Source organism: Alosa alosa, chromosome 15 (genome assembly GCF_017589495.1).
Source record: "Alosa alosa isolate M-15738 ecotype Scorff River chromosome 15, AALO_Geno_1.1, whole genome shotgun sequence".
Lineage (NCBI taxonomy): Eukaryota > Metazoa > Chordata > Actinopteri > Clupeiformes > Clupeidae > Alosa > Alosa alosa.
The window spans coordinates 4,194,644-4,214,089 of NC_063203.1; the positions used below are offsets into that span (position 1 = coordinate 4,194,644).

The 19,446-nt window shown below is 47.6% G+C and overlaps 1 protein-coding gene across 4 annotated transcripts in view; it reads right to left on the reverse strand.

Annotated features, from left to right (window-relative positions):
* The window catches only part of lekr1 (leucine, glutamate and lysine rich 1), a 71,271-nt gene that overhangs the window by 20,594 nt on the left and 31,231 nt on the right, over positions 1-19,446 (reverse strand). For all 4 annotated transcript variants that reach the window (XM_048264108.1, XM_048264110.1, XM_048264109.1 and 1 more), the window contains 3 exons: positions 16,399-16,584; positions 9,913-9,994; positions 632-709 (listed from right to left, as the gene is read on the reverse strand). In XM_048264108.1, the coding sequence (XP_048120065.1) occupies positions 632-709; positions 9,913-9,994; positions 16,399-16,584 (346 nt within the window). The remainder of the gene's footprint in view (positions 1-631; positions 710-9,912; positions 9,995-16,398; positions 16,585-19,446) is intronic.

Genomic DNA, 19,446 nt, shown 5'->3' on the forward strand with positions numbered 1-19,446 from the left:
GCATTGTGACTGAGGTCTGCGCACTCTCTGATATTCCGCAGGATAGATGCTTTCATGCGCTCTTCAGAAGCACATCTCAAACGCCTCTCCCCGACACGCTTCTGTGGCGATCGCTCCTTTCAAACGAAAGGATGAAAAAAAAAAGACGTGATGCATCGCATCGAAGAAGAAGAAGAAGAAGGAGAAGAAGAAGAAGAAAAGAGAGGCAGAAACTATGGGGAGGGAGGAATGTGAAAAACAAAGCGCAGTCATGTAACAAGTTTCTTTTTTCTCCTCCTTGTTCTTTTTTATCAGGAATGTGAGTCACCTCATGAGACGGGAGATGGCTTTCAGATGACTGAGGCGCAACGCACTCAGAATGCTGCTCTGCAAACAATCAGGCACACGCAACATCACACACCCTCAAACACACACACACACACACACACACACACACACACACATATGCATTCACCACATAACTTAATTATACCAAATGACATGGCATTCTTTCTATGTACAGTGTGTGTGTGTGTGTGTGTGTGTGTGTGTGTGTGTGTGTGTATGTGTGTGTGTGTGTGTGTGTGTGTGTATGTGTGTGTGTGTGTGTGTCCTGCTGGTAGTATTTGGTGAATGTGTGGTGAGCACACACCTCTGCAGTGCTGTTCTCTGCTCGCGCTCACACTGGATCTGTCCGCTGCGCAGCTCCTCAATCTCTCGGCTCCTCGTCCTGCCACACAACAGCCATGTGCATCATCATCATCATCATCATCACCATCATCAGAGGCCAGCACCAGTACCCATCTGCATCCCCCCCCCCACCCACCCCCATCCCCCAACACCATCACCACCACCCTGAGCGTGCAGCAGCTAGGGGGTGGATGTCAGACGGAAGACAGCTCCAAGAGCACCCCCCTGTGCTTGTCCACCCCCAGTCCCCCACACACCCACCCAGCAGCCCCTGGCTTTGATGTTGCTGTCTGACAGGAGGGGAGCTACTGCTGCAGCCCACTGATGCGTTCCATCCCCAGCAGACGTGCTGCCCCGGCTGCTCTTTACCTCACAACCTAACAGCCCCTTCTGATTACCTTGGCAAGTCTGAGGATGGGATGGGGGTGTGGAGGGTGGGGGTAGGGGATGCTTAATGTGTTCCTGTAAGTGAAACCAAAACTGTGGTTTAAATTCCCTGAAAACAGTCATACGGATTGAATGCACCTATTACCTGACCAAAGGTCACTTTGGATTAAAAACGTATGTAACAGGAAGATACATAATCTACGTTCTGTATTAACAGAAGACATTTAAAGGTAAAAACAATTAGCCGAAGGCTTTCTGGGTATTTTGCCATCTGCAGTAGGATATAGGCATGTATAATGATGTGTATAGGTGTCTGTGCATCTGACTGAGAGGAAAACAGACTGACAGCAAAGGTCAGTTTAGGCCTCATGCTGTCATGCGTTCCATTAAGTAGTGGTTCCTGCCTGTCTGCTGGAAAAGCGTATATGTGTGTGCGTGTGTGTTTGTGTCAGTGTGTGTGTGTAATGTGTATGGCATGTTTGCGTGTGCCTACATGTGTGTGTGATAGAGAGGGGGCCTGCGAGATGAAAAGTGCTTAGTGTGCAAACATATTTACGTGTGTGTCACTCTCTTCTCTACACTTCAGCGCATTAATTCACCATAAAGCGCTCAGCCACATGTGAACGCCAGCCTAATACGGACAAGCACTATCGTGCAAGACTCGCTAACCGCCCGCTAACACACACGCGCACACACACAGTCACTCACTCCACAGCAACACACGACTCCTCCAACAAATCCTCTTTCTGGCTTTGTGGCGGCCTGGCTCGGCCGATGACCTTCCTGCCACACGCGATCAGGATCCAGGCAGGGCTTCGCATGTCTGAGCCCCAGTCTGTCTTGCAGCGGTGGGATAGCCAGAGGACCCCCACCTCCCTCCTCCACCTCCTCCTCCTCCGCCCCCTCCTGCTCTTCCTCTCTCGCCTTACTCCCCTCGTCTCCCCGACGTCCCCCCAGGGGCTCACCGTTATCACGTTAGCGAGGAGGGAACGAGAGGCCCCGCACTTCAAAGACAACATGAGGCTCCCCCCTCTCTCTCTCTTTCACGCGCTCCCATCCTCCCTCTCCCTCCCTCTCCCTCTCTCTCCAAGGTTAAGGTTCGGAGGTAGGGGAGGGGTGAGGAGAGGGGGTGGGGGTGGTCAGGGGGAGCTCTTTCCTAACTGGTGTTATTTGTCCACTGTAATAACTCCCTTCCCACACACGCACTTCACATGATGGAATGCCAAGCGGACGTCTCTTAGCATCTCATCAACATTGCGGCCGGAGCCACGACGGAAGGCCCCGACGCCACAGAGACAGAGGGAGAGAGGGAGAGAATGAGGGAGAGAAAGAGGGAGAGGGACGGAGAGAAACAGGGAGAGAAAGAGGGAGGAAGAGCAACACGACCAGAAATCAGAGAGGAGGCCTAGAGATGAAAGCACGGGTAAATCTCACCCCTACTCTTGCTATCTCTCAGACAGGGTGAGGCAATGTGTGTGTGATTGTGTGTGTGTGTGTGCGTGCATGCAAGGGTGGCAGGCGCTATCTGACTTGGTGATTTGGTGTGTTATGGTGTGCTGTGCTTCTCCTTTCCGCAGCTTTTTTTCCCCCACGCCGTTGTTTATTACTGTAGCCAGACGGTCCAATGGAGCTCCGTGACACGCTTCTATCTGACAGCGGGTTAAGATAACCTTTTTATTTCCCCTGGATTCCTGTGACACAGGAGATAAGGCAGTGCTGAAGAGAGGAGCGGAGCGGAGGGGGTGGGGTGGGGTGGCCAGAGGTGGGAGCTGCTGAAAGTGGAGGTAGTGGATGGATGGGGAGAACAGCACAAAAAGAAAAGGCCTTGGCCTGTTTTGTTTAGAACTTCTGTGAGAGCAGGGAGAGCAGGAACTCAGACCTTCTCTTGACTTTGAAAAAGTCACTCACTGACTGTGTCCATGATCTGTCCATCACATTCACAACTAACTCACCTAACTGAATAGTATACAGTCCTCTTTGATGCTTTTTCTTTTTTCAAACACGTTTTTCACAAAAGTGTCGGGTGTTGCGTGCACTTGGTGTTGCGTGCACTGCTAGTGTCTGCCTCTTACCTACAAAGCCATGTTTACCACCCCATCACTCTCAATCACACTCTGTCACTGTCTCACCCTCCCTGTCTCTCTCTCCCCTGCCTCTCTCTCTCTCTCTCTCTCTCTCTCTCTCTCTCTCTCTGTTCATGTCTCCCTCATTTCCTCCTCGTTCCTCTGGCTCTGTAATTACGGATGGCCCTGTTCTTTTGAGGTTCGCAAAAGGGAAACAAATGGCTGTGGAATCCCTGGCATGCCGAGGCTCTTTCTCCCAGAATGCAGCAGGCTGCAGGCTATGGCTCCACATGGCCACCTGCAGCTGGCTGGCTCTCCTCCGTTGGACACCTTGGCTGTGGTGGTGGACGTCAGAGCGTGTGTGTGTGTGTGTGTGTGTGTGTGTGTGTGTGTGTGTGTGTGTGTGTGAGTGTGTGGGGCTGGGGAGGTGACAGGGCCCTGTGACGCTGGCAGCCTTGCCGATGAGGCGTAACCACCAGCGCGGCTCCACTCCATTTACTGCCAGGGCCGTAAGTAAACACAGGTGACATCACATCTCCAGGGAACTGAAAACCAGTACACACATCAAAGGGCTCGTGGGCTTGTGGAAGACTTTTGCATGCGTGCTTGAGAATGTTTCAGTGCGTGTGTGTGTGTGTTAGGATACACAAGTCAAGTGTTAGGGAAAACACAAATTGATGGCACGGTCTGACTTCTCATAGTTTAAACAGCTCTCCTCCAACGTACTCCACTCATCTGTTTATTTACATTTATCACACTTTGTTCTACATGATGAGACAGAGGCCTCCAGCTAAAAGCTCTCAGGGCCAGATGTACGTACATTTACGAACGTAGCGTTATCAGTGCCATGGACAAACTGCAAATAACGAATGCTGTCATACGTGGTATTTATCAAACTTTCACTTCATCGGGTAATCTGCGCCTTTCTCCGCCCCCTACCACAATTTACAAACGTCCACAACTGAACGTCATACAGTAGCCTACATACAAGTGCAGTTCAATGAAGTTAACTGATGACAACATTAAAAAGAATCAAACGTTTAGCGATCATGAAATAATACAATACATCAAAAAATGTCAACAAGCAGGGAGATAATGAAGAGCAGGAGTTCTACCCAAACTACTTGTGCATGTAGACTATGGAAGATTAGTCAAATCTAGCAAGTAGGAAAGTTTAAGTGGATGACGTGAAAGTTAAAGTAAGACATTCGAAAGGCCAACGAAAGTTAAGGTTGCTTTTGATATAGTACAAAGACGCAAAACTGGTGCTCTAAATAGCGATTCTGTTGTCTTTGAAAGGTTCTCTTATTAACGCATTTAACCGCAATTTGGATTAACACCTGCTTTTACAAGGCGGAGATATTTAGGTGCAGAATAGACGTGCGCTTTCACAGGCAGTTTTTGTACATACCACGGAATCAAGGGCGTAGGTTTGGTCTCAGCTTTGGTGGGGACACATCCACAACCCCAAAAAAAAAAAAAAAAATGTCATGGCTAATAATACCCTATATTATTTTTGCCACCTTTGTAACATTTTAGTTTTAGTTTGACTTTAAACAGCGAGTGTGCTTGGTATGATGATCAGCTCCTCTAATGTAGGGTAGGACTACGTTTTGACAAGCATACAAATTCACCTTGTTCTTGCCCCATCTGAAATGACTTCTCTACTTTTGCTGCCTCCATCCTTTCTGTATTTGTTGTGTAAAAAAAACGTTGTATATGATGGCACTGAAGTCTTAAGTTAGTGAATTGGCTAACAGTGTTAGTTGGTAACCAAATAGCCTACACATTGCGCTTACACGCCATGTAGGCTTACGTGCATTCTCTCTCCTGCTGATTTTATGCTCAGTAGCCAAGTCGTAATATTGCAAAAAGTTGAAAAAAAAAAATAAATGTGTTTATTGTAGCCTACAGAAAATAAATAGCCTATCATACTGTCAGTTAATTGCCTACAGTGCAGTGAAGAGTTTGGAGAGTAAAGTTATAGGGCAACTTGAAGTTTTATGAAAATAATTTACGAACCAGAACATAAAGACCATGAAGCTTCTATTTCTTGCAGCTGTTAAAACACCCGCTAGATAGTTTAAATACCCACCAACATTCGTTTTTGCAGTACAGATTATTTCTAAAAGTTATTTGTCTACTACTGGCTGATTTATCAAACTAGTGCTTTCTCGTTCGCCCTCCGCAAACTACAGGTGTTTCGGTAGAGAACCACTGAATAAGCGATGCCAAGCAATTTCTGTAACACTTTTTGACATTCAGCTCATCTCCTCATTTAATGTAGGTTCCTTCGGACAATAGGCCTACGTTCTACTCTACGTGTTGTTGTCCTCCATCTCAGTTGCATCAGTTTTCTAATTTTGAAGGTCCTAAAACATTATTATGCTTTACTGAATCCTTCTCGTTTTCTTTCATTTGTCCAGCTAACTTTTCCATTGAACCTAGCCATTTATGATGGATTACACACTCGACATTCTGAAATGTCCTGCACGATCAAGGCCAAATTAAGTTATCACGCAGCCACTGTGTCAGCAGCATCAGTGCTGACGGTGACGGTGTGTTTCTGATGTCAGATTATTATGTAGGCTAGCCTACTAGACTGTTCTCACGTTGCAGCGCTTTACTTATATGAAGTAGCATTAATCAATATGAGGGGCAGAGTGGGATAAATGTTGTCCCCCCCGACGATAAAAATAATTTAGCAGAGGTAGGGATGGGAAAACCAGAGGGGGGGGAATCCTCACCATCCCCCCCTACAAATCGCACCCTGCTTATAGCTGTCTGTGCGGCACACCCTTATTCAACATGACTCCTAACTTTGGTTGAAAGATTACAGAAGCTAGGTTAGCTGTGACAATATCCTGGGTAATATCCTAACAGCTAATGCTATTTTACACAGTAAAATGGCTAATTATTTTGCCTAGACTGCAATGAAAAAACTTCGTATTTATGGGTGGCATAGCTGATCTACAAACCACAAAAAGGGGCAAACATGTACATGCTGAAGGGCAAAGGGAATATCACAATGTTTTTACTCTGGCCTTTTTTGGGATAGGCTATGTGGGCAGACAGCCCTAATTTACCGTTGTCGTTGACACACCCGCTCGCTTGACTGCCGGTGCAAACAAGCAGTAGCCTGTGCTTTGTCACTCTCTGTACGTGTTGGCCTACTGTAGCGTGAATGTCAGATAACCCTTCCCCCTCCCCCTCTGTTTTTCAGCAAATCATGACGACGTTTCTTGTACTGTTGTGCTGGCGGTCGGAATGATCAGCAGCACAAATAAGTTTAAAATATTGGTGGGGACAATTTTGTCATCTTAAAATATTGATTAGGACTAGTCCTTAGCGTCCCACCCTAAATCTACGCCCATGCACGGAATACACAATTAGGCGCTCTTTACACTTCCCCTCCCCTTCCCTCTTTATTGCAAACTCCCACTTTGCCCTTGACCCTCCCATGAATGCATATGCATGACACGGAAAAACACAATTTGCCATTTTCAGCTCCCGCAACAGGCAGTCTGCGCCTTTACCTCAGTGCGGCCTGTTTGTACGTACCTTCGCCATGATTTTACACGCACGTTGTGAAACAAATAGGCCTGAAGTGGGTGCAAAAGCATTAGTGCATCTGGCCCTCAGTGTCATGAATGCAAACACATCAGGCTCCAGCTCCAGCTTTGGAACTGTGTGTCTCTCACAGCCCTGGGCTTCTGGCTATAGTATCCACACATTCTATATAGTGGCTATAGTATCCACACATTCTATATAGTGGCTATAGTATCCACAAATTCTTGTTCAGCTCTACTCACAGTGGAGGCTCCAGGATATGCAAGTGCATGTGCAGATGTGTACATGCATGTTCTCAACCAGTCTGGCGCAGACTACTTTTAGACAGGCAATACGGATTCCCTAACAACTCCAAACATTTGTGTGCGCAGGACTGGGAGGTTGTTCTCACGACGTTGTGTTGGTGTGAGTGTGTGCGTGTGTGTGTGTGTGTGGACATGTCTAAGTATGTTTGTCAACAGAATAAGATGAATTGAGTGCATGTCACCATTGCCATTAAAGAGATCATGCGGGGCCGTCATAGCAACCAAATTTGTGTTTACCCACTCCAAAGCATGCCTCTCTAAATTAGCCCTAACCACTCTTGACAGGTTGCTGTGTTTCTACGGCAACAAGCAGACTCCTCAGCACACCAGATGTGGAAGATGGGAAGGTTAGAGGTCGACTGGTTGTTATGGTAACACCGTTTGCACACAAACACAGATATGGCCCTGATGATGTGATAAGCTTTGGCACAGTGCAAAGCAAGCACAATGGACACAGGTAAGGTGGGGAAATGCCTCCAAAATTGACTTTGAAACAAAGCGCTCTAATTCCCAGAAACCAAACAAAGAAAAAAACGAAGAAGAAAGCTACAAAGCCAGGCTCAGTCTCCTGTTATGGGAGGAGTTCAAGAGTTCAGACAGCGCTGGTTATGGTGCTCTGGGCCGTAATGGTGGGAGCAGCAGAAGCAGAGGTCTCTGGTGGTTTGCACGGTGCACTGTGAAGATGAATGGCCTTCTCCTCCCCAGGAGTCAGGACACAGAGGATAAATCCTTTAGCGTGTTTTTCGCCGCTTTTTCCACTGGCGTGCCATGCGACAGGAAGACATCAGGGGAGCATGCTTAAGTCTCCCTTCTCGTCTATGTATAGAGGGGGCGCATTCCGTGCTGAAACTGTAAACGGAAATCAACTCCATCCCTCTCTCCCCTCCACCTCCTCTCTGCCTCCCTTTTTTCCCCATTTAGCCCTGTAGTGGAGAGCCCGCGTATATGGAGGTCAGCTGTCTTTATTAACTCATGTGGACTCCGGTGGACTGCTGGAGATGGAGGGGCCACACCGCACGCATCTCGGCCCCCTCGCCGCCGTCTCCCACGGGGCCGCCACACGCGGGGCTCCCCCGACGGGGGGAAGGCCGTTCTCTGTCCGGCTGTCACATCGCATCGCACACGCGTCACACGGACTCGTGACAGCTCCGACTGACCAGGAGGAAAATAGCCTCTTATCTTTCCTACCAGAGCCAGTGGAGGAAATAAGGAGGAGGATTGCTGGGGAAACAGGGAAAGAAAAAAAGAGAGAGAGAGAAAAGGACAGAAAGATATATAGAAAGAGAGAGAGACAGCTAGAAGGAGTAAAGTGGCAGGCGGGGAGAGACAGGAGGAGACTGACCGAGCACTGGGGACAGAGACTAGCACAAGTGGTCAGTGTGAGTATGAGGCAGATGAGGACGGAAGAGGAGCCCTGCTAACCGGCAGCTTGGCCGGCACACACAGCCTGGCATTTGATATAGTGAGACTGGACAACTGGCAAGAGGGGGGAGAAGGAGAAAATATGACCGTCGGAGCAGTACAAAGGAGGAATGGAGGAGAGTAGAGTCTGCAGGGAGCGAGACGCTAATCTAGACCAGAGCAGCGCTTAAGCCCAGAGTTAGTGCCGCCGACGCACCCATAGGTCAGGGAGCTGTCTGTTTTCTTGTGTCATAACAACTCTTTTCTCGTGGAGATGATTTCCCAATGAGTCTAATTTTAGCTCCGATAAGGCGCTACATTGCTCGTGTCAGCCCGGCACTCGTTTTTTTTTAATGTGAGAGGGAAAGACAAACACCTTTCTATAAATCGGACTCGGCTGAGTGACTCGGAGGGAGATAAATGACCATTATCGCACACATGCCTCATTTAACAGCAGTAACTCCCCAGCCTCTCAAACACCCACAAATCTGTCTCAAACTGGAAAATGAGTGGGAGAGAGAAAAGAAAGAGAGAAGGGAGAGAGAGAGAGAGGGAGAGAGAGAGAGTAAGAGAGTGTGAGAGAGAGAGAAAGTGAGAGAGAGAGGAGGGGAAGAGTGGGAAAAAGAGAGATTGCCTGTTTTTAGACCGTGTCGAACGGCCAGGTTTTATTGCTCTTGGCAGTGGCCGGTGAGTGCGGAGTGTTTGTGGAGATAAATGGGGCTTTAAGCGCGGTCCTGACCAGGGGCCGGCGCCTCGGCTGCACTGCAGCGTGAGCCACTAGGCTAAGCTCCGGAGGCAGAGTGGGCACGCCATGCAGGAGGACTGGGGGGGCAGGATCCGTGAGTGATTATGTGTGTGTGTGTGTGTGTGTGTGTGTGTGTGTGTGTGTTTACAGGGTGAGGTCACACGGCACCTGGAGTTGACATGTCCCAAAGGCGACGCTGCTCGGGTGACAAGCATGCCAGAGGGCCTGGGCCCTCACGCTGACCTGCCACTAACCTTCCTACACGCATTCCACCTGGCTCAGCATCTCATGGGAGTGCTAACATGCCTCAGTGTGTGGGTGCGCACATGAGAGTGTGTGTGTGTGTTCGTGTGTGTGTGTGTGGGCATGTGAGATATTTATGCTCAGGTTTGCAGGCATTTGAGTCTTTCTGTGTGTGGGTGGCAAATTTGTATGTGTGTGCGCATGCATACACTGGGCACTTGAGAATCCAATAATACGTGACTGTGTGTGTGTGTGTGTGTGTGTGTGTGTAACTGCTTTCCTATCCTGCCTGGGGGACTAAACATTCTTGTGTGTGACCATACATGCGTAACTATATGAGACAGGCAGTGTGAAACAGTGTGTGTCTGTTTTTATGTGTGACTGTGCATGTCTTTGTGTGTGTGTGTGTGTGTGTGTGTGTGTGTGTGTGTGTGTGTGGTGGGTGCGTTTGTGGGTGTGGGCGCGCACCTGTGCGCACGTGTGGATACATGTGTGTGTGTGTGTGTGTGCATGGATGTTTTGCACTTACTGTAATTGTTCCTCTATGTGCTTACAGTCTGACTGGCTCTTCTGAAGATTCAAATTCACACTTCTCACTTCCTCCTTCATCCCTGCACACGCAAACACAAACAATAACTCACTCATAAGCAAACTCCCCAGCCACCAATCACAAGGCACCTTCATTCTTAGTGACCCTCCAATCCTAACAGCCCTTTTAGAAGCCCCATGTAAATACCTTTCCTCACATTTTCTCCTACGCGCTCTTAATGGTTACGTTCGCCAGCTACCTTTCTACTCTAATAGTGCACTGGATCATGGTGTACTGTATCATCCGAGTTCTCTTGCTTTCTCTCTCTCTCTCTCTCTCTCTCTCTCTCTGTCTCTCTCTCTTTTCTCTCTCTCTCTCTTTCTTTCTCTCATTCCTCCCTTCCTCGCCACCTGTTCGCCTGTTATCATTCTGCAGGTCCCTCTGGTTACAAATGCAAATACAAAAACCAAACAGCCTCGGCACTGAGAGGCGCGCCATTAATCACTTCAGTCTGCCGACATCTGATGCCTGCTGCGGAGGACCCGAGCCCTCCCCGTCTCACGCCAGCAGCACAGAAGGCCTCATAAAGAAGACAGGAGAAGAAAAGAGCAGGGAGATCTGAGCCAGACAGAGGGAGAGGGAGAAAGAGAGAGAGAAAGAGAGCAAGAGAGAGAGAGAGAGAGAGAGAGAGGGATGAGAGAGGAGTCTGTGAGACAGATTATCACTGGCACTACTGTGTAGTGTGAGGCGCTGCTGGCTGGGTCATTGGTGTTCGCCGGGCTACTGACCGACTCCCCCAGAGGGAGAAGAGGAGCTGTACAAGCCGGCCCTGGAGCAGCGAGCGGGGCTTAATCTTTGACCCGATGTCTCCGCACAAACCTGCCGGAGACTGACTGGCGCGCCGGTGAAATGTGTCCCTCCCCGTGTTGCTGATGACTCTCCAGGGGGCCCTATCACCTGATTCCCCCCAGCAGCACCCTCCAAGCAGGGCCCTCAATCGCTACAGCAGAGCGCAAAAACACGGCTCTTAAAAAATGCAGTGCACTCAAACACAGAGAAGCTGAAAACTGAAAAACAGAAACAGATGGCGTAACACACAAACAAATACACACACACACACACACACACACACACACACACACAGAAATGCACAGGTACAAACTCCCACCCTCATACCCATAGACCTGCAAATACTGACAAGCTGACACAGCACGCAGACACACAAACACAGACACACACACACACACACACACACACACACACACACACACACACACACACACACACACACACTGAGACCAACCAAAGGAGCACTCAAATGGAGTGGCTGAGTGGCTGGCCTGGGTCGGAGCGGCGGAGCAGGAGCAGGAGCGAGTCAGCCTGACCTCCAGCTCCTTTCTCCTGATGATTAGCATTTTAGCCCACTGGACCAAAATACACAGGGGCTGACAAGAGGAGGAGGACGACAGGAGAGGAGAGAGAGAGAGAGAGGGAGGGAGCTCTACCTACACATAACAACAGAGCTTAAATATGAAGTCTTAATGGTGGCAGAGAAGACAATTGTCAAATTGCCAAGATTGTGATTGTCATATTTACACAGTCTACTACTACTATCAATATGGTGTTATTTCAACCAAAGCCTTGAGGAAGAAATGCCTTCATACAGCATCCAGCCATGCATCCATGAGTGAGTGCACTAATTCCTTGGCCACCTGAAGAACGCCTCTTCAGAGTGGTGTGACGCCAACCCCAGCCTCTCCTCCACTCAGACGCCTTAACAGCGGGATTGTTCTGGAACACTCTGCCGGTGCCAGCCTCTCCCCCCTCTGTTCCTCCTGGAGGGCTGACTCAATGGCACTTGCTTTTCTTTTTCGTTTTCCCCCCATCTTTTCTCTGCCCCCTCTCTCTTTTCTGCGGTGGCCAAGGGGGGGGAGTGTGCGTGGTGGGGTCTGTGTGTGTGTACGCGTGTGTGCATGTGTGTGTGTGTGTGTGTGTGTGTGTGTGTGGCAGAGTGCGTCTGAGAGCGGCTCATGGAGACGTGTCTTTCAGGAGAAAGTGCTCTCCACTGTGTCAGCCTGACATTTTCTCTATGGGGCTAAAGAGGCCCAGGGAAGGGAGGGCTCTCTCTTTTTCCCTGTTTCTCTCTCTCTCTCTCTCTCTCTCTCTCTCTCTCCTTCTTCTGTTTCTCTCCCTCTCTCTTTCTCTCTCTCTGCCTTTCTCTCTACAGCAATATGCTGATAATTGCTTTCTGGTCACTGTGACATGACCAGGCGAGGTGGATAGCTGAGGCTAAGACAGCACAGGCACACACACACACACACACACACATCCCTATACACACGCGCACATAAACACATGGCCGATACACACACACACACACACACACACACACACACACACACACACACACACACTAAAAAACACATACCCATTAACAGATACACAAACACGCTTAAATTAATAGTTATGGAGCCCAGGAGTTGTAATTGCAAGATTTTCTTTTTGTCATTAAAGATTTTTTATAAAATCCTATGCTTACGCTTTGTGTGCTTGTTTTTTGAATCATGTTGTCATTTTAATTACCGGTATTTCGTTCCTACATTTTCCTTACAGGAACTAGGAGAGGCAGCACAAACATACAAGCTGGAAAGTTTGGCAATTCACCAGGGGTCAGGAATCTTTTTAGCTGGGAAAGCCATAAAAAGCTAATTTGATACAAAAAAAATCACACAGGTCAGGTCGACAAATCCTGTGATCTGTGGCAAATCCTAGTGAAGACGTTCTACTTGTACCTTTCTAATCACACCCATCAAAGTGAACTGTGCCATGACAGACTGAAACACACTTGAAGCCATGTGCTATTGCCCAACGCCAAGGGTTGCATCATGCAGCCTTGCATTCGGAACAACACCTCAAAAAAGTAGGGTAGACCCTCACCAGGGGTCAGGATCCTTTTTAGCCCAGAGAGCCATAAATAGTCAATATTTTTAGATTTTATTTGTTATTTGTAGAGTCTGAAGTTGACATGACAACGGCCCATGTCAAGCCAGATTGTTCAATAAAACAATAGTTAAGGTGAAGACTGAGGTTAAACTAGGCTTTATCATTTAGAAACACAATTGCAGCTATTGCCGTTTTATGTTCAATTGATACGATAGTGTAATCGCCTTTTAAGGCTAGTGTAATGTGATGAAAAACCTGCTCAAATTTCTCCATAGGTTCCTAACCACTGCATTAGATGTTCCCCTTGATCAACAAGTCAGAAACTAAACAATGTTAAAATACAAATGACCAAAGTGATTTTTCATAGACTAAAAGACTGTAGCTGCCATTTTGTAGGCAGTCCGTACGCACTCATCATGACAGGATGTAGATTGGAGTTTGTAAATATTATGTTGTAGCGTGTTGCCTCCCTTAGCCTACTATGTTTGGAAATAGCTGTTGTGTTTTACTGTAACAATGACTCACTTGTGACTTAATGATCAAGGGAAATTGTGTATGTGTGCAGCATTGTAGCCACAAGTTGCTCTGTTGTGCTGGCCTAGGTCCTTTGTCTAAAACATGGGAACAACATCATTAAGATGAGCGCATGATCTAATTAAAATGAGCACATGATTAAGTCAAATTAGAGCACATTTTAATAAAATGAGCGCATGTTTTAACAAAACGTTCTTTCGATATAAAGAAAAAATAATGTTGCAGTGACAGCTCCCGGGCTCCATAAACAGGAGAGCTGCGTGGCACTGAGTTTATGCAATAACAGCAAGCCCCGACCTGCAGAATGAATGTGCAGTCTGACAAAGCAGCCAGGTCATCATGGCAGTAGTGATTTTCCAAACTTTCTTTCCCCCTCGTCCTCCACTCCCCACTGCACTCGCTTTCACACACACACACACACACACACACACACACACACACATACATAAACACAGAGACGTGAGGTCACAGAAGCTGCTTCTGAAAGGCAGCTCAGAAAAGGTCGTCTTTCTTGGCTCGCTGCCAAGAGAAACATTTCACAAGTGTTTACTGTGTGGCAAGAATTTCAACAAGATGATAAAGACAGTGCAGGGAAGCAGACGAGAATGTGTGAGATGGTTCACCTTGCATACCTGTCCCGCTTTTGCTCACTCTGACACACACACACACACCCACCCACACACACACACCCACACACACACACACACACACACACACACACACACACACAGGCAAAGACACACACACACACACACAGACACACACACACACACCAAATGAAAGTTCACACACAGATTCACACATAGACTGTGCAACACTGTTATTACACACCTGTCAAACACCTTCCCACAAACACACGCGCACACACACACACACAGACACAAACACACATGCAAACACAGTCCCACACATTCTCACTCCCTTATGCAAGTGTACGTTATAGGAGGATATTAAGTTTCAGCCTTTGTGCTATTCCTGGAGACCTGATGACACCGTGTCAGAGAGGTGTAAAGAACCACCCAGCATAGAGAGGGGGGCATAGGTGTTGTGTAAGTAAGCATGTTTAAAATACATGTGTGTGTGTGTGTGTGTGTGTGTGTGTGTGCGAGTGCACGTGCTTACCCATATGCCTGTATGCCAAGTCTGTATGCCAATCTAAATCTGTGAGTCCACTGGCAGCAGCAATGGTGAATGTGTGTGTGTGTGTGTGTGTGTGTGTGTGTGTGTGCATGTGTGTGTGGTGTGTGTGTGTGTGTGTGTGTGTGTGTGTGTGTGTGTGTGTGGTGTGTGTGTGTGTGTGTGTGCTGTCTCAGTGTGGTGTCAGGACAGGCTCACACTGGGCCCTTGACTCATGCGAGGAGCGTTTCCCAGGGCCGCCCTGTGACATTTCAAAGCAAAACATTCACACCATCCCAGTCTCCACACGGCACTCCACACTGTACACAGCGCCCAGAGGAGTCGCAAGCAAGAAGCCAAACACACGCCAGTCTACTAAACTTCACACGCGCATACGCTCACACACACACACACACACACACACACACACACACACACACTTATACATACACACACACATCTACTGTTCTCACACACAAACACACACACACACACATCTACACATCTTCACATACATACACACACACACACACACAACACACAAACACGTCTACTGTACACACACACATACACTTATATTTACTGTACACACATACACATGCCCACACACGCATATACACACACACACACACACACTTATACACACACGCACTTGCACATACACACATGCACACCCTGTACATGTCTCCCCACAACAGACGCTGCTCAGACATCAGCTGCTCAGAAACAGCGGGGGACGACAGACAGTGTGGACAGTGTGGCCATTTCTCCCGCCACACATATGCATTCTGAGCACAAACAGTTCAAGTCTGTGAGCGTTTTTTTTTTTTTTCTTGCTCAGGAATGTTCCGGCATGTTTGTATTGACATACTTGAGATTTGGGAGAGCACATGACATGACCACCGTCCCAGAATGCATTCTTGTTGGAGTGGGGTTTTGAGAAATGGCCAGTGTCTTATCCACTCACGTGGAGCTGTCACAGAGATATGTGCCCATGTGGGCATGGTGACCAGGCCCCAGTCCACTCCGTGAGCAGGGTCAGACCACACTGCCCTGGGAATTGTTTCCAGTTGTCGTAGCCTAATGGGTGTGGACTTTAGGTTAATTTGGAAACCAATGGACCAGCCTATAACGAATGGACATTGTTGACCACTGAGGGATTGCTAGGCTCCCTGCTTAGCCAGGAATGGGGTAAACCCTTTTCCAAACTCCACTGGCACTACAACTCTATGATGTTTTCTGGCATTTCTGCTGCTATTGTTTGTTTAGCGTTGTCTAACTGTAGCACAGCAGTCCCTGTTGTAACTACATTTCAAACAAACGCTTGACCCCACCAATTCATCTCGCGAAGAGGGCTTCCAGAGGGCTATAATCCCAGTGAAAACTGTGGTGGGACCAAAAGGTTATGGACAGAGCCCAGCCAATGGTGAACAACAGCCTTACACACACACTCACACACACACACACACACACACACACGCACACACACACACACACACACACACACACACACTCATGCGCTTCTCACACTGAAGGCAGCTTTCACCTCAGGCTAGACCAAAAAACAAGCAAAGTGTAAAAGTATCACACACATTTTCCTGCCGTTGCCTGATTCAAAGCGTGTGTTTGTTTGTTTAAATGCATTTGCAGGTTCAAACCGGGCATACGTCTAACAGGAGCTAGCCATGTCTTTCTAAATTGCTTACACAGTATTGCTATGTACAGTACATGGCAAGTGTGTGCCATATCCAATATCCAAAAAAGTCACATGAATTTCCTGTAAGGAGTTCAAATGACTATGTGCTGACTAAGCTGGCCAGTGTGTGTGTGTGAGCGGTGTGTGTGTGTGTGTGTTGGTGTTGGGATGCGGGTCGGTGCTGGTGTGCTACATACGCTGCACGTGTATGTGGGCCTCCTGAGCCAGGCGGAGCTCCTCCTGCTGCCTGTCACTCAACTCTTGGAGGCTCCTCACTTGCTGCCGTGACGATGACAGACATGCCTCCAGCTCAAGCACCTCCCCCTGCAGCCTACCAAGCTCTTCCTGCTTACTGCCAACCACCTGCTGGAGTTTCAACAGGTCTGGGGAGACAACAATAGCAACAACAAACACACAAAATGAGGATATACTCTCTCTGAGAACAATGGCGTCACATACAGTACAACAAGGCTCTTTTCATTATTGAGCATAGACATACAATTCTATGGGATATATGAGTTTAATGTATGGCTTATTGATACGTGCGTGATATATTTATACTGTATAGTTGATCGTATTCAATATTATACATGTATAAAGACATATACTAAAATAAGGGTTGACAGCTAATATGAAAATATTGATGAATCATTGGGAGTTGAACAATCCAACTGTGTGCTTGACTTCAGTAGTGACTTGTTTGATAATGAGTAAGGACACTGCTCCAGTGTGAGAAAATGCCCAAGCGCTTTAGTATCGCCGCTGGCACAGCTCTTCACGTCAACACTATTTGCTAATCAAACGGCTAAACAAAAGCAGCGGGGAGAGACAAAAGAGACGGCAGGGTTGATGACTGACAGTGTTGGTTCAAGACGAGGTCTCCCCCAGACTGCCAGCTCTCCCAGTCGGCTCTCTTCCCATGCATTCTCTCTTTCTTTTCTTTCTTTCCTTCTTTCTCTCTCTCTCCTTCCCTCTATCTACCCTGGCACAGATGACACTGCTGTTCACCTCATGGAGTTGACTTGACGACAACCAATGCATGTACTACTCACCTTTAGACACATAGTGGCCATTTGTGTGTTTTAGTGTGTGTGGAGGAGCTTGCTTTCCTACACTTCCTCTCTATTAGTCACCGTGACACAGATCAGTATCTGGGGACCATAACCAGCAGCAGACGGCACTATTGCTGAGTAGTTTATGTAACTGAGATCATGAGTCGTGATTCAGAAGTGCGACCCGAGCAGAGTCGTGTCTGGTCCAGTGGGGTGGAGGTGTTTGCCTGGCGGGGCGCCCTGGCTGATCTGGGTACAGTGGCGTGCTCCTGTGAGCTGGAGTGGTCTGGGCTTGTCTCTCAGCAGCTCCATGAGATCATAATTAATGTGCGAGGAGCAGCTGCTCCGGTCCCTAAGGCAGCCCCACCACAGCGCAGTGCCGCGCCACACCGCTCGCTCTCACCACTGCCCAGCCCTCCCCAGCCTGCCCCCAACACTCACCCTAACCGGAGCTGGGACTAGGCACAACTACTGTCAGAACCAGAACTACTGCTAGAACCAGAACACAACGCTTGCTTTGCCTCTTACGCTGACTTTTTTCCCTTAGGGTCATTCCACGTCAGTTCAACTAGGGCCCACGCACTTAGGTCTCAAAAAATTCTGAAAAAATTACCAGGTGTACCTATGTTACCCAGGAGACACACTGTAAAATTACTCTTATGTAAGATCAATACTTTCCAAGATACAGCCAGTTTTACTGTATACAAAACATATTGATGTCAATGGTGCATTTTGCCCATGTCCAGGGTGGAAAGTGAAAAAGAAAGATTTGCATAAGACAAGTCAAATTGGTGTTTTAAAAAAGAAAAGATCATGGAGAATAAAGAAAAAAAAAATATTTAAAAATCTTTGTATATTCCCACAAGGTGTTTGGGTGCTCTGAAAATGAGAACCAAAATGATTTTTTAGACTTGTAAAGTCTGCTGTTCAGACCCTGAAGGAATTTATTTTCTGTTCATTGTTTTTTGTGAGAGTGTTTCTACTTATCTCAGTAAGGAAAATAAATCAAGAGCCTATGTTGAGTACAAATATGTCTTCTGAAGGCTTAAAAAGAGCCCAGCCAAAAACTCCAATAAAATTTGTATCAACTTTGAGGGACAGCTATGGCCATGGAGGATTATCCAGACCAAACGTGATGATTTTGCTACATATTATTCCAATTTATGTACCAGCATGCAAAATTTGAGCCTCCTACATGGTTTAGTTCTTGCGCTGTGGGCTTGTGAACTTTGACAAAAAAAAGAGGCCGAACAAAATCGACACCCCCTGTAAAACTGGCTGTATCTTGGAAAGTATTGATCTTACATAAGAGTAATTTTACAGTGTGTCTCCTGGGTAACATAGGTACATCTAGTAATTTTTTCAGAATTTCTTGAGACCTAAGTGCGTGGGCCCTGGTTGAATTGACGTGGAATGACCCCTTAATAATATCTCTCTGTCTTCTCTTCTTTTCCTCCCCCACTCTCTCTCTCTCTCTCTCTCTCTTTCTCTCTCTCTATCTCTTCTTCAGTGTAACCACAGAAAGCTGCCAGACAGGTAACAGCACATAATTACACACCCACACCCATATCAGTTTGGCCTTCACCTGCACACAGTCACACACAGGTGAGAGTAAAGGGCAGGCCATCTCTCTCTCTCTCTTTCTGTTTCTCTCTATTTTTTTTCTTTTCCTCTCTCTATCTCTGTCTCTCTCTCTCTTTCTTTTTCTCTCTCTCTATGCCTCTCTCTCTCTCTCTCTTTCTCTCTCTCTATTTCTCTCTCTCTCTCTGCCTCTCTCTTTCTCTCTCTCTCTCTCTCTCTCTCTCTTTATCTCTCTATTTCTCTCACTCTCTCTTTCTCTCTCTCTCTCTCTCTCTGTCTCTCGAAGTAGTATCTTCCACCATGGCTGACACATGACGAGCCCACGTGACCAGATGCCGAGTGAGAAGTAGAGGCGTAAGCGTCAGCTCAGCAGAGCTACAGTAAACATACCTGCGCACTGTCTGAGCAGCCCTCTCTGCCCCGTGCACTTGCTCAACTCTGCATGACGCAGCAGCTACACACACACACACACACACACACACAGACAGACCCACACACACACACATACACACACCCACACACAGACCCACACACACACACACTCAGAGAGGAATTTGGCAGCCAAGAGGAGTGTGCAGTCTTCAGAGAAGAGGTGGATCAACCACAAGCTTT